The 14367-nt window shown below is 47.1% G+C and overlaps 1 protein-coding gene across 6 annotated transcripts in view; it reads right to left on the bottom strand.

Moving 5' to 3' along the window:
• LOC140198313 (histone-lysine N-methyltransferase EHMT2-like) overlaps window positions 1-14367 on the bottom strand; it is a 157711-nt gene that overhangs the window by 35974 nt on the left and 107370 nt on the right. For all 6 annotated transcript variants that reach the window (XM_072259392.1, XM_072259389.1, XM_072259390.1 and 3 more), the window contains 3 exons: window positions 8983-9087; window positions 3583-3737; window positions 543-710 (listed from right to left, as the gene is read on the bottom strand). In XM_072259392.1, the coding sequence (XP_072115493.1) occupies window positions 543-710; window positions 3583-3737; window positions 8983-9087 (428 nt within the window). The remainder of the gene's footprint in view (window positions 1-542; window positions 711-3582; window positions 3738-8982; window positions 9088-14367) is intronic.

Consider the following 14367-nt stretch of genomic DNA (forward strand, 5'->3'; position numbering starts at 1 on the left):
TACCTCTTGCCCATCCCCTGGGTCCCCCCCCCCATGTCTTTCTTCCCGGACCTCCTGTCCCATGATCCTCTCATATCCCCTTTTGCCTATCACCTGTCCAGCTCTTGGCTCCATCCCTCCCCCTCCTGTCTTCTCCTATCATTTTGGATCTCCCCCTCCCCCTCCAACTTTCAAATCCCTTACTCACTCTTCCTTCAGTTAGTCCTGACGAAGGGTCTCGGCCTGAAACGTCAACTGCACCTCTTCCTAGAGATGCTGCCTGGCCTGCTGCGTTCACCAGCAATTTTGATGTGTGTTGCTTGAATTTCCAGCATCTGCAGAATTCCTGTTGTTTGCGTTTAAACTGGAGGTTGACAGGTTCTTGATTAATCAGGGTGTCAAAGGTTACAGGGAGAAAGTAGGGGAATGGGGTTGAGATGGATAATAAATCAGCCATGATGAAACTGTGGTGCAGACTCGATGGGCCAAATGGTCTACTTCTGCTCCTATGTCTTCCCAGGATGTTTCCCTCCTCCCTGCATGCGTTCCAGTGGCTGACTCACCGACTGACGATCCTCTCGGTGCGCACTGCTCGATTAATTATGCCTTGCTTGAGCCTCTTGTTGAGCTGCAGGGCAAACCAGACCTGCGAGTTGATGACACAGCAGTCCAACGGGCTGTCCCCCTCACGGTTCTTCACCTCAATGTCTGCTCCACGCGAAAGGAAGAGTCTGCAACACGGGAGCCAAGTGTTAATGACCCAGCTCTGAAGGGCACACTCCTGGATTTTCCCCTCTCCCATGGGGAGAGAATTCCCCAAGCCTGATCCACCCTGTGCACCAAGTCAGTCAACTCACACTCCTGTGTTCTCGAGATTACACTACTGTGTCCTAAATCCATCACCTCACGCTCATACACACTGGAGATTACACTACTGTGTCCTAAATCCATCACTTCACACTCCTGCACACTGGAGATTACACTACTGTGTCCCAAGTCTGTCACCTCACGCTCATACACACTGGAGATTACACTACTGTGCCCCAAGTCTGTCACCTCACGCTCATACACACTGGAGATTACACTACTGTGTCCTAAATCCATCACCTCACACTCCTGCACACTGGAGATTACACTACTGTGTCCTAAATCGTCACCTCACACTCCTGCACACTGGAGATTACACTACTGTGTCCCAAGTCTGTCACCTCACGCTCATACACACTGGAGATTATACTACTGTGCCCGAAGTCTGTCACCCCACACTCCTGCACACTGGAAATGGACTCGCCTGGGGTTATACTAGCAAGAGCTTTTGACTTTGAAGATGTACAAGATGATAAGAGGCATAGACAGAACAGACAGCCAGAGTCTTTTTCTCAGCCACAGAGGGAATGACTCACTCAAGGAGGCATACTTCTGAAGTGAGTGGAGAAAACTACAGAGGAGGTGTTTTACAGAGAGTGGTGGGTGTGTGGTACACCCATCCAGCGGTGGTGGTGGTGGTTGATTCACTGAGGCCATTGAAGACACTCTTAGGTAGAAACATGGATGAAATAGAAGTTGAGGGCTGTACAGGAGGGAAGGCTTAGATTGATCCAGAGTATGATAAGAGGGTTCTGGTTTACAGGGAAACTTTAAATAGGTTAGGACTTAATTTCTTGGAGCATAGGAGAATGAGGGGAGATTTGATAGAGATTTACACAATTATGAGGGATATTGATTGGATAAATGTAAACAGGCTTTTTCCATTGAGGTTGCGTGAGATTTAGAACTAGAGGACATATGTTAAGGGTAAAAGGTGAAACGTTTAAGGAGAACTTGAGGGGGCACTTCTTCTCTCAGAGGGTGATGTGAGTGTGGAACAAGCTGCCAGTGGAAGTGGTCGATCTCAACATTTAAGAGAAGTTTGGATAAATACATGGATGGGAAGGATATGAAGGGCTATGGTCCAGGTTGAAACTGATGGGACAAGGCAGAACAACAGTTCAGAACACTCCAGCATGGACTAGATGGGCCAAAGAGCTTATTTCTGTGCTATTGTGCTCTATGAACCTACACTCATTGGCCACTTTATTAGGTACACCTGCTTGTCATTGCAAATATCTAATCAGACCATTATGTGGCAGCAACTCCAAACATAAAAGTATGTTGACATGGTCAAGAATTTCAATTGTTTCTCAGACCAAACATCAGAACGGGGAAGAAATGTGACCCAAGTGACTTTGACCGTGGAGTCATTGTTGGTGCCAGATGGGGTGGTTTGAGTATCCCTAAAACTGCTGATGTCCTGGGATTTTCATGACAACAGCCTTTAGAGTTCTTGGAGTCTAGTGCAATAAACAAACAAAAAAAAATCCAGTAAATGGAAGTTCTGTGTGTGAAAGTGCCTTTTAATGAGAGAGGTCAGTGCAGAGTGGTCAGACTGGTTTGAGCTGACAGAAAGGCAACAGTAACTCAAACAACTACATGTTACTATAGTGGTGCGTAGAAGAGCACTGAACACACAACGTTCAAACCTTGATGTGGATGGGCTAGTGCAGCAGAAGACAACACCAGGTTCCACTCCTGTACCTAATAAAGTGGCCACCGAGTATGTTGTGAATGTGGGTGGAGAGCTGCAGTGCCCTCTCGTGGTACTGCATAAAATAGCGGAAGAGTGAAGAACCACCACTTCAGGACTCCTCCCCTGATCAAAACTGATAAACAATTGAGAACACTGAACAGTACAGGCTCTTTGACCGGTGAAACAGGACACCTATCCTGATCAAAACTGATAAATGCTGTACTCAGAACCGAGAACAATACAGCACAGTACAGGCTCTTTTTGACCCACAGTGCCAGCGGTGAGTGTACAGAACAAGGAGTGAACAGGTCAGCAGGTTATGCAAGGTGGGTGACAGAGAAACAGTCAGTTGCTAAACTGTGACAGAATAGGCATTTCCGTTAGCAGAGACCCTACGCCACCGTTCCATCATGGCTGATTTATTATCCCTCTCAACCCCGTTCTCCTAATAACATGACCTCCACAGATTCACCACTCACTGACTGAAGAAATTCCTTCCCTCTGTTCTGAGGCTTTGCCCTCTGCTCCTAGACTCTCCCACTACAGGAAATATTCTCTCCACATCCACTCTTTCAATATTTGACAGGTTCCAATGAGATCCCCCCACCCACCCTCATTCTTCTAAGCTCCAGTGAGTATGGGCTCTGAGTGATCAAACACTCCTCCTATGTTAATTCTTGGAAACATTCTCGTGATGCTCCTCTGGACACTCCAAAACTGCTCACCAATTAAGCCTCAACATTACATCTTTGCTCTCATACTCTAGTCCTCCCCAAATGAATAGTAATGTTGCATTTGGTTTCCTTACTGACTCAAGCAGCAAGTTAACCTTTCGGGAACCCTGCATGGGGTCTCCCAAGTCCCTTTGCACCTCAGAGTTTTTAATCTTCTCCCCGTTTAGAAATAGCCCAAGTCTTTATTCCTTCGACCACAGTGTTAAGCTGTAACAGAATGGGGTTCAGAGGACTTTCAATGACCCCTGGCAGTGATGCCACACACTGAGGTCAAATATCTGTTTCCAGGAGATGTATACATACATGACACAGTCGTAGAAATTCTCACGAGCCGCGATGTGCAAGGGCGTGTCACCGTGCATGTTCACTGCCTGTAGGTCACACCGCGCATTCAGGAGCACCTCAGCGATGTCCGATGAACCAGCAAAAGCTGCCCAGTGCAGGCAGATGTTCTCCTCCTGTGAGAGAGGAGGGAATAAGGTGAGTAGGGTACAGTGTAGAGTACAGTGAACACCAGCAGTTACACACAACATATATTACAGGCTCTTCAGCCCATGATGTTGTGCGGTCTTTTAACCTTCTCCAAGATCAATCTAACCCCTCCCTCCTACCTCAACCTCCATTTTTTTTATCATCCCTGTGCCTAAGTCTTTTAAATGTCCTTGATATGCCTGCCTCTACCACCACCCTTGATATGTATCCACCACTCTCTGTTTAAAACAAAAACCTACCTCTGAAATCCCACCCATACTTTCTTCCAATCACTGTAAAATGATGCCCCCTTGTATTAGCCATTCCCGTCCTGGGGAACAAGTCTCAGACTAGCCACTTGACATACGCCTCTTATGAACTTGTACACCTCAATCAAGTTGCCTCATGTTCCTTCATTCCAAAGAGAAAAGCCCTCACTCGTAAAACCTACGTATCCTGATGAGACATGCTCTCTAATCCTGTCAGCATCCTGGTAACTGAACTCTCCAGCATCTCTAAATCTTCTGGATCCTTTCTGTAACGAGGAAACCGTTTCCAGTACTCTCCCACTGAAAGGCATCAAGCAAATACAGCTGTAGCTCCCTGACCATCAGCATCCCAGGTCTCCAAACACCCACCTACACTGGGGGGCATCTACGCTGACCCACGTGTCTTTGGGATGAGGGAGGAAACTGGAAACCCAAAGGCCAGAGGAAATGCGCAAACCCTGCATAGAAATCACTGTGCAAGCCAGTTCTACTGACTACCATCAAGCTGGCCTCTTATTGGTTGGGTGCTTCTTCACCATTCCTATGCACACACGTGTAATAATTATAGAGTGCAGTTAGTTACTAAGCACATTTATAAAGCGCAGTTATGCTGTACAGTTAGACTGTGTTACACAGTGGGATTAGAAAGCACTGATATGCGGTACGGTTAGACTGTGTTACACAGTGGGATTAGAGAGCGCTGTTATGCGGTACGGTTAGACGGTGTTACACAGTGGGATTAGAGAGCGCTGTTATGCGGTACGGTTAGACTGTGTTACACAGTGGGATTAGAGAGCACTGATATGCGGTACGGTTAGACTGTGTTACACAGTGGGATTAGAGAGCACTGTTATGCGGTACGGTTAGACGGTGTTACACAGGGGATTAGAGAGCGCTGTTATGCGGTACAGTTAGACTGTGTTACACAGTGGGATTAGAGAGCACTGATATGCGGTACGGTTAGACTGTGTTACACAGTGGGATTAGAGAGCGCTGTTATGCGGTACGGTTAGACGGTGTTACACAGTGGGATTAGAGAGCGCTGATATGCGGTACGGTTAGACGGTGTTACACAGTGGGATTTGAGAGCGCTATTATGCGGTACGGTTAGACTGTGTTACACAGTGGGATTAGAGAGCACTGTTATGCGGTACGGTTAGACGGTGTTACACAGGGGATTAGAGAGCGCTGTTATGCGGTACGGTTAGACGGTGTTACACAGGGGATTAGAGAGCGCTGATATGCGGTACGGTTAGACGGTGTTACACAGTGGGATTAGAGAGCGCTGTTATGCGGTACGGTTAGACTGTGTTACACAGTGGGATTAGAGAGCGCTGTTATGCGGTACGGTTAGACGGTGTTACACAGTGGGATTAGAGAGCACTGATATGCGGTACGGTTAGACTGTGTTACACAGTGGGATTAGAGAGCGCTGTTATGCGGTACGGTTAGACGGTGTTACACAGTGGGATTAGAGAGCACTGTTATGCGGTACGGTTAGACGGTGTTACACAGTGGGATTAGAGAGCGCTGTTATGCGGTACGGTTAGACGGTGTTACACAGTGGGATTTGAGAGCGCTGATATGCGGTACGGTTAGACGGTGTTACACAGTGGGATTAGAGAGCACTGATATGCGGTACGGTTAGACTGTGTTACACAGTGGGATTAGAGAGCGCTGTTATGCGGTACGGTTAGACGGTGTTACACAGTGGGATTAGAGAGCGCTGTTATGCGGTACAGTTAGACCGTGTTACACAGCGGGATTAGAGAGCGCTGTTATGCGGTACGGTTAGACCGTGTTACGCAGTGGGATTAGAGAGCGCTGTTATGCGGTACGGTTAGACGGTGTTACACAGTGGGATTTGAGAGCGCTGATATGCGGTACGGTTAGACGGTGTTACACAGTGGAATTAGAGAGCACTGATATGCGGTACGGTTAGACTGTGTTACACAGTGGGATTAGAGAGCGCTGTTATGCGGTACGGTTAGACTGTGTTACACAGTGGGATTAGAGAGCGCTGTTATGCGGTACGGTTAGACGGTGTTACACAGTGGGATTAGAGAGCGCTGTTATGCGGTACGGTTAGACGGTGTTACACAGTGGGATTAGAGAGCACTGTTATGCGGTACGGTTAGACTGTGTTACACAGTGGGATTAGAGAGCGCTGTTATGCGGTACGGTTAGACGGTGTTACACAGTGGGATTAGAGAGCACTGTTATGCCGTACGGTTAGACGGTGTTACACAGTGGGATTAGAGAGCGCTGATATGCGGTACGGTTTGACGGTGTTACAAATAGAACCATACAATACTGTTGCTTAGACCCCAGGATCTGCAGATTATTTTGTGTTTACCATACAACACTACAGCACAGAAAGCAGGCCAGTCAGCCCTTCTAGTCTGTGCCGAAACATTATTCCACTAGTTCTATTGACCTGCATCCAGTCCATAACCCTCCAGACCTCTCCCATCCATGTACCTATCCAATTTATTCCTAAAATTTAAGAGTGAACCCGCATTTACCTCGTCAGATGGCAGCTCGTTCCACACTCCCACCACTCTCTGAGTGAAGAAGTTCCCCCTAAACCTTTCCCTTTCACTCTAAAGCCACGTCCTCTCGTATTTATCTCTCCTAATCTAGTGGAAAGAGCCTATTCACATTTTACTCTGTCTATACCCCTCATAATTTTGTAAACCTCTATCAAATCTCCCCTCATTCTTCTACGCTCCAAGGAATAAAGTCCTAACCTGTTCAATCTTTCCCTGTAACTCAACTCCTGAAGACTCGGCAACATCCTAGTAAATCTTCTCTGCATTCTTTCAATCTTACTGATATCCTTCCTATAGTTAGGTGACCAGAACTGTACACAATACTCCAAATTTGGCCTCACCAATGTCTTATACAACCTCACCATAACATCCCAACTCCTATACTCAATACTTTGATTTATGAATGCCAGAATGCTAAAAGCCTTCTTTACAACCCTGTCTACCTGTGACGCCACTTTCAAGGAATTATGTATCTGAACTCCCAGATCTCCTTGTTCCTCCGCACTCCACAGTGCCCTACCATTTACTGTATATGTCCTACCTTGATTTGTCCTTCCAAAATGCAACATGTCACACTTGTCTGCATTGGGATTGTAGGTCACAGCTGCTCAGTGGGATTAGAGAATGCTGTTATGCAGTACAGTTAGACCGTGTTACACAGTAGGATTGTAGAACACAGCTGCTCAATGGGATTAGACAGCGCTGTTATGTGGTGTGGTTAGACTGTGTTACACAGTAGGATTGTAGATCACAGCTGCTCTGGGATTAGACAGCGCTGTTATGCAGAGGATCACAAAGCAGAAGCTGGCATGGTGACTTCTTGGAGTGTTCAAGGTCATCGACGATCTCTCATTGCTACAGTTGGAAATTCCCACCTACTTCAGAAAGACGACCACCATTCCTATATGTGCACAAGAAGGGCAGTACGAGCTGCTGCAGCAACTACTTCCAGTTAGCCTCCATCATGAAGGACCCTCACGACCAGGACATACCCTCTTCTCATTGCTACCATCAGAGAGAAGGTGCAGGAACCAGAAGACACACACTCAACGCTTCAGGCACAGTTTCTTTCCCTTCACCATCAGATTTCTGACTGGACATTGAGCCCATGAACATTACTTCAACATTCTGCTCCATTTTCGCACTAAAACTGCATACCAGAGGACCCATCCTGGGCCCAGCATGCCAATACAATTATGAAGATAGCACAGAGGTGCCACTATTTCTTTATAAGCTGGTGAAGATTCGACGTGACACATGAAGATTCGACGTGACACATGAAGATTCGACGCTGTTATGCAGTACAGTTAGACTATGTTGCACAGTAGGATTGTAGAACACAGCTGCTCTGAGATTAGAGAGCGCTGTTATGCGGTACGGTTAGACCGTGTTACACAGTGGGATTAGACAGCGCTGTGACAAACTTCCATAAATGTGTGGTGGAGAGTATATTGACTGGTTGCATCACAGTCAGGTATGATGACCTTCAATGGAGGATCCTACAAAAGGTAGTGGATACGGCTTAGTACACCACAAGTAAAGCCCTCCCCATCACCAAGCACGTCTATACGGAGTACTGTCACAAGAATGCAGCATGCACCATCAGGGACGCCCACCAGCCAGGCCATGCTCTCGTCTCACTGCTGCCATCAGGCAGTAGGTACAGGAGCCTCAGGACACACACCAACAGGTCCAGGAATGGTCATTACCCCTCAAACATCAGGAAACATCACCCAGGCCATGCTCTTGTCTCACTGCTGTCACCATCAGGCAGGAGGTACAGGAGCCCCAGGACTCACACCCCCAGGTTCAAAAAGAGTTATTACCCCTCAACCAGCAGGAACCTCCACCCAGGACATGCTCTGATCTCACTGCTGCCACCATCAGGCAGGAGGTACAGGACTCACACCACTAGCTTCAGGAACAGTTATTACCCCTCATCCAGCAGGTTTCTAACCCAGTGGGGATAACTTCACTCACCCCATCACTGAACTGCTCCCACAACCTATGGGCTCACTTTCAAGGACTCTTCATCTCATGTTCTCAATATTTATTGCTTATTTATTTATTATTATTACTTCTTCTTTCTGTATTTACACAGTTTGTTATCTTTTGCACATTGGTTTTTTGTTCTCTTGGGTGTGGTCTTTCACTGATTCTATTGTGTTTCTTGTATTTACTGTGAAAGCCTGCACGAAAATGAATCTGAGGGTTGTATATAGTTGACATATATGTATTTTGATAATACATTTACTTGGAATTTGAACTATTTATTTACTTTTATAATTTCTAATTGTAACTTATACAACGTCAGTGATAATAAACACGGGTGTCATTCTGACGCTGCCTCTCGGCTTTGGGGGACCGGACTCTGGTTTGCTGGCCTGGCCTTGTTACTAGAGCTCACTTACATTGTCCTTCAAGGCGACACTTGCTCCTCGATCCAGTAACAGCTTGATGATCTCGATGTGCTTGTGCTCAGCTGCCCAAATGACTGGAGTCCAACCTCCACTATCCTGCACAGAAAGAAGGGACAATAAGCAGACGAGGAACACTGGGGTCTTTCTTCTACCCATCAGACATACTCATCAGGAGCGCTGCGAACGTAGGGCTCTTAGAATTGTCAGTGGTCCTTCGCATCCAACAATCTGCTTTACCCCCTACCGTCAGGCAGGAGGGGCCGTAGCATTAGGACAAGAACTGTGAGGATGGGAAACAGCTTCTTCCCCAGGACGTGATCCCACTGCCGACACCCAGGTTTCATCACATATGAAGCGCCAGTAGCATTATACTGTTTACTTTTTGACTTACATCATAAATGCACCTTATTGTTTGTTAATTTTATTTGTGGTAATATTACTAGATGTTGCATGTGTGAGTTATACGTACTGTATCATGCACCTTGGTCCGGAGTAATGTTGTTTCGTTTGGCGGTATGTGAACGGTTGAATGACAATAAAATGACCCTCAACTTGACCACTATCCCAGTTCCCAGCATGGCATTCGGCAAGGGAAACATTAACCCATCGGGTCACAGGGAACAGTAGTACCAGGCAGTGAGAGTCAGCAACTGGCTGAACTGGCCTGAGGCCCAAAGTAAACTGTAGTGAATAAGATGCTGTTGGGACTCAGCAGGTCAGACAGGGTCAATGGAGAGGAATAAACAGTGGTCACTGGGAGAACATACAAACTCCTTGCAGAAAGGGGTGGGAATTGAACCCTAATTGGTGATTGCAGGTGCAAAAAGCAATTGTGCTAACCACTTTACGGCGAATGATGAATGCTTGGTTCTGTGGCATGGAGGAAAGGGGGAGGCAGAGAGAGATGGGAAGGGAGATGGGTAGGAGGAAGGGGAGGGGGAAAGGGGAGGTGAGGGGAAAAGGAGGGAGGGGGAAGGGGAGGTGAGGGGAAAGGGGGGAGAAGGGAGGGGAAAGGGAAAGTGGGGAGGGAAGGTAGGGGAGGGGGAAGGTAGGGGAGGGGGAGGGGAGAGGTAGGGGAGGGGGAGGGGAGAGGTAGTGGGAGAATGAGCCTGTTGTCAGGAGATAAAGGGGATCCCCTGCAGGGTTGGTGCCGGGCAGTAGATGTCTGTAACAGCCTCAAATGGCCCAAGTCACAAACTATAGTGAACTCATTCCTGGCTCCTAGCCTAATATACAAGGTAGCCAGCCAGAAATAAAATAGATGATTGGGCAACTGGCTGAAGGCAAAGTGTAGTAATACAGGAGCCTTTTCTGGTTGACTGCCAGTGACGAGTGGTGTGCTGCAAGGGTCGGGGTTGGGACCACTACTTTCCACATTGTATGTTAATGACTTGGGCGATGCAATTGATCGAGTTTGCAAATGATACAAAGATAGGTGGAGAGGCAGGCAGTGTTGAGGAAACAGGGTGTCTGCAGAAGGACTTGACCAGATTAGGAGAATGGATAAAGAAACGGCGGATGGAAACCAGAGGTCGGAGAAGTCTGGAGGTCAAAACCTGAAGATCGAAGACCAAAATCAGCAAGTCAGGAGGTCGAGGCACAACGGTAAGATCCCCTGGATTGGTGTGTCCAGAGATTGGAGATCTGCAAGTTTGTGACTATGAGCCAGGGACTGGTCTGAGAGTCTGAGGTGTGGAACCAAAGACTGAAAGTCCTGAGGTAGTCTATCCTGGGGTTGGAAGCCTCTCTACGTGGGGAATGGGTGGGAGGGTTTGCTGTTGTGGTCTTGTTTTGTTATGTTGTTATTGTTGCTTGTGTTGTTCTGCTGAACACTGTAGGCATACCACGATAGCGTCAGAACATGCCTCTGGAACATCTTAGGTTGTCTGATCATTAATGCAAATGATGCATTTCACTGTGTGTTTCATAAGACCTTAAGACAGTGGAGCAGAATTGAATTGAATTGACTTAAGTTCTTACATCCTTCACATACATGAGTAAAAATCTTTACGTTACCTCTACATCTAATTGTGCAATGTGCAATCGTAGTAATTTATAATAATTTAATAATAAATGATCCCCAGTGATCCTTTGGGCCCTTTTTCACACCTATCTGTTAATGGCCTGAATCATGGGAAGTTCACAACTACAGATGCGCTGGGCTGTCCGCACCACCCTCTGCAGAGTCCTGTGATTGAGGGAGGTACAGTTCCCGTACCAGGCAGTGATGCAGCCAGTCAGGATCCTCTCAATTGTGCCCCTGTAGAAAGTTCTTAGGATTTGGGGGCCCATACCACACTTCTTCAACTGTCTGAGGTGAAAGAGGCGCTGTTGTGCCTTTTTCACCACACAACTGGTATGTACAGACCACGAGGTCCTCGGCGATGTTTATGCCGAGGAACTTAAAGCTGTTCACCCTCTCAACCCCAGATCCATTGATGTCAATAGGGTTAGCCTGTCTCCATTCCTCCTGTCGTCCACAACCAGCTCCTTTGCTTTTGCAACGTTGAGGGAGAGGTTGTTTTCTTGACACCACTGTGTCAGGGTGGTGACTTCTCCCCTGTAGGCCACCTCGTTATTGTTTGAGATAAGGACAATCAATGTAGCGTCGTTGGCAAATTAGCAGATTGGAGCTGGGGATGGCGATACAGTCATGGGAGTAAAGGAGGGGACTCAGTATGCAGCCCTGAACGGCTCCTGTATTGAGAGGTGAGGGAACCCACTCTTACAACCTGCTGCCGATCTGACAGGAAGTTCAGGATCCAGCTGCATAAGGTAGGGTCAAGGCCGAGGTCTCTAAGCTTCTTGTCGAGCCTGGATGGAACTATGGTGTTGAATGCTGAACTGCAGTCCAAGAACAGCATTCTCACATAAGCATCCTTCTTCCCCAGATGTGTAAGGACTGTATGTAGAGCTGTGGCTATTGCGTCATCTGTCGATCGGTTGTGTTGGTAGGCGAGTTGTCAGGGGGTCCAGTGTGGGTGGCAGCAAGCTGCAGATGTAATCCCTGACCAGCCTCTCAAAGCATTTGCTTATTATTGAGATGAGTGTGACAGGACACCAGCCGTTCAGGCATGTTACCTTGGTCTTTTTTAGTACAGGGACAATGGTGGATAATTTGAAACTATTCGTCGTGAATCTTGACTCAATATCCCTATACTGTTGTTTTGCAGCTTTGATACCTTTGCACAGATTATAGCTGCTTTTCTTGAGCTCTAGTTGATCTCCAGCGATGTAAGCTCAATGTCCTGTTCTAAGTGCTGCTTGCACAGAACTATTCAGCCTAACAAGTCAGCTTCGCCATCCCTAATCCGGGATCAACCCCACACACCTGCCTTCTCACCATATCCTTTGATGCCCTGACCAATCAGGAAACGATCAACTTCCGCCTTAAATATACACATGGACTTGGCCTCCACCAGTCTGTGGCAGAGCATTCCACAGATTTATCGATCTCCGGCTAAAAAAACGCTCCTTACCTCTGTTTTAAAGTGTCGCCCTCAATTTTGAGGCTGTGCCCTCTGGTTCTGGCCACCCCACCACAGGAAACATCCTCTGCACATCCACCCTATCTAGTCCTTTCAACATTCATAGAAACATAGAAAACCTACAGCACAATACAGACCCTTTGGCCCACAAAGTTGTGCCGAGCAAGTCCCTACCGTAGAAATTACTAGGCTTACCCATAGCCCTCTATTTTTCTAAGTTCCATGTACCTATCCAAAAGTCTCTTAAAAGATCCTATCGTATCCGCCTCCACCACCATTGCCGGCAGCCCATTTCACGTACTCACCACTCTCTGAGTAAAATAATTACCCCTGCCATCTCCTCTGTACCTACTCCCCAGCACCTTAAACCTGTGTCCTCTTGTGGCAGCCATTTCAGCCCTGGGAAAAAGCCTCTGACTATCCACATGATCAATGCCTCTCGTCATCTTCAAAGATTCAAAAAACTTTATTGTCATTCTAACCGTACATCAGCTGTGCAGGGCAGAATGAGACAGCGTTTCCCAGGAGCAGTGCAATCATAACATAACAAACGCAACACTACATAATAAACATAACAATAAATAGTAAAACACAACAGCCACATGTCAGTTAAAATCAAGTTATAAGTGTCCAGTGCAAGTTAAAAGTGTCCAAAGCAGAGTCAGGTAGAGCAGCTATTTAGCAGTTTGACTGCCTGTGGGAGGAAGCTGTTTAGTAGCCTTGTGGTTTTAGTTTTGATGCTCCTGTAACCTTTCCCTGATGGCAGAAGAACGAACAGTTCATGGAGAGGGTGTGAGGGGTCTTTAATGATATACCGTGTCTTCTAGAGGCATCGACTCTGAAAGAGGTCTTGGACAGAAGGTAGGGAGACCCCAGTAACCTTCTCTGCTCCCCTAACTACCCTCTGCAAGGCTTTTTTGTCGACAGCATTGCAGCTGGAATACCAGGTTGTGATGCAAAAGGTCAGCACACTCTCAACCACGCCTCTGTAGAATGTAGTTAAGATGTTAGTGGGGAGTGATGCTTGTTTAAGCTTCCTCAGAAAGTGCAATCTCTGCTGGGCCCGTTTCACAATCCCAGCGGTGTTCCTGGAACAGGTGAGATTGTCCAAGATCTGCACCCGAAGGAACTTGATGTTTTCCACTCTCTCCACTATGGAGCCCCTGATGCTGAGGGGTGTGTGCTCGGGCTGAGACCGTCTGAAATCGATGATCATCTCCTTGGTTTTGGTGACATTAAGCATCAAGTTGTTATCACTGCACCAGCTCTCTAGGTGTTTGACCTCCTCCCTGTACATTGTTTCATCATTTTTTTTATACACCCCTGTCAGGTCACCTCTCATCCTATGTCACTCCAAGGAGAAGGCCAAATTCACTCAACCTATTCTCATAAGGCATGCTCCCCAATCCAGGCAACATCCTTGTAAATTTCCTCGGCACCCTTTGTATGATTTCCACGTCCTTCCTGTAGTGAGGCGACCAGAACTGAGCACAGTACTCCAAGTGGGAGGTAGTTTTCAATGAACATGTCTACAATGTTCAGCAGAACAACACAGAGCACAAAAAAATCAGAAATAACAGCAGCGAAACAAGTCCTTTGCCCGCCCCCCCCCCCCCCACTCCCACCAACACACACACATACGGAAAGTTTTTAACTCCAGGCTTCCGTTATCAAGTTTCAACTTCCGGACTTCACAAAGACCCTTAAGTTGTGTTGGTTGTAAACACAAACGTCACACTTGACTGTCTGTTTTGATGTACACAGGATAAATAAATCTCAATCTGAACCTTGATTATCTGGCTGTTTGGAGAGGATCTTCTAAATCAATGTGCCTGTTGTTTTGGGAGGAGAAAAGCAGTGTTTGAGAGAGGTGCTTTGGAGAGGAGTC

The sequence above is a fragment of the Mobula birostris genome, chromosome 5, assembly GCF_030028105.1.
Source record: "Mobula birostris isolate sMobBir1 chromosome 5, sMobBir1.hap1, whole genome shotgun sequence".
Lineage (NCBI taxonomy): Eukaryota > Metazoa > Chordata > Chondrichthyes > Myliobatiformes > Myliobatidae > Mobula > Mobula birostris.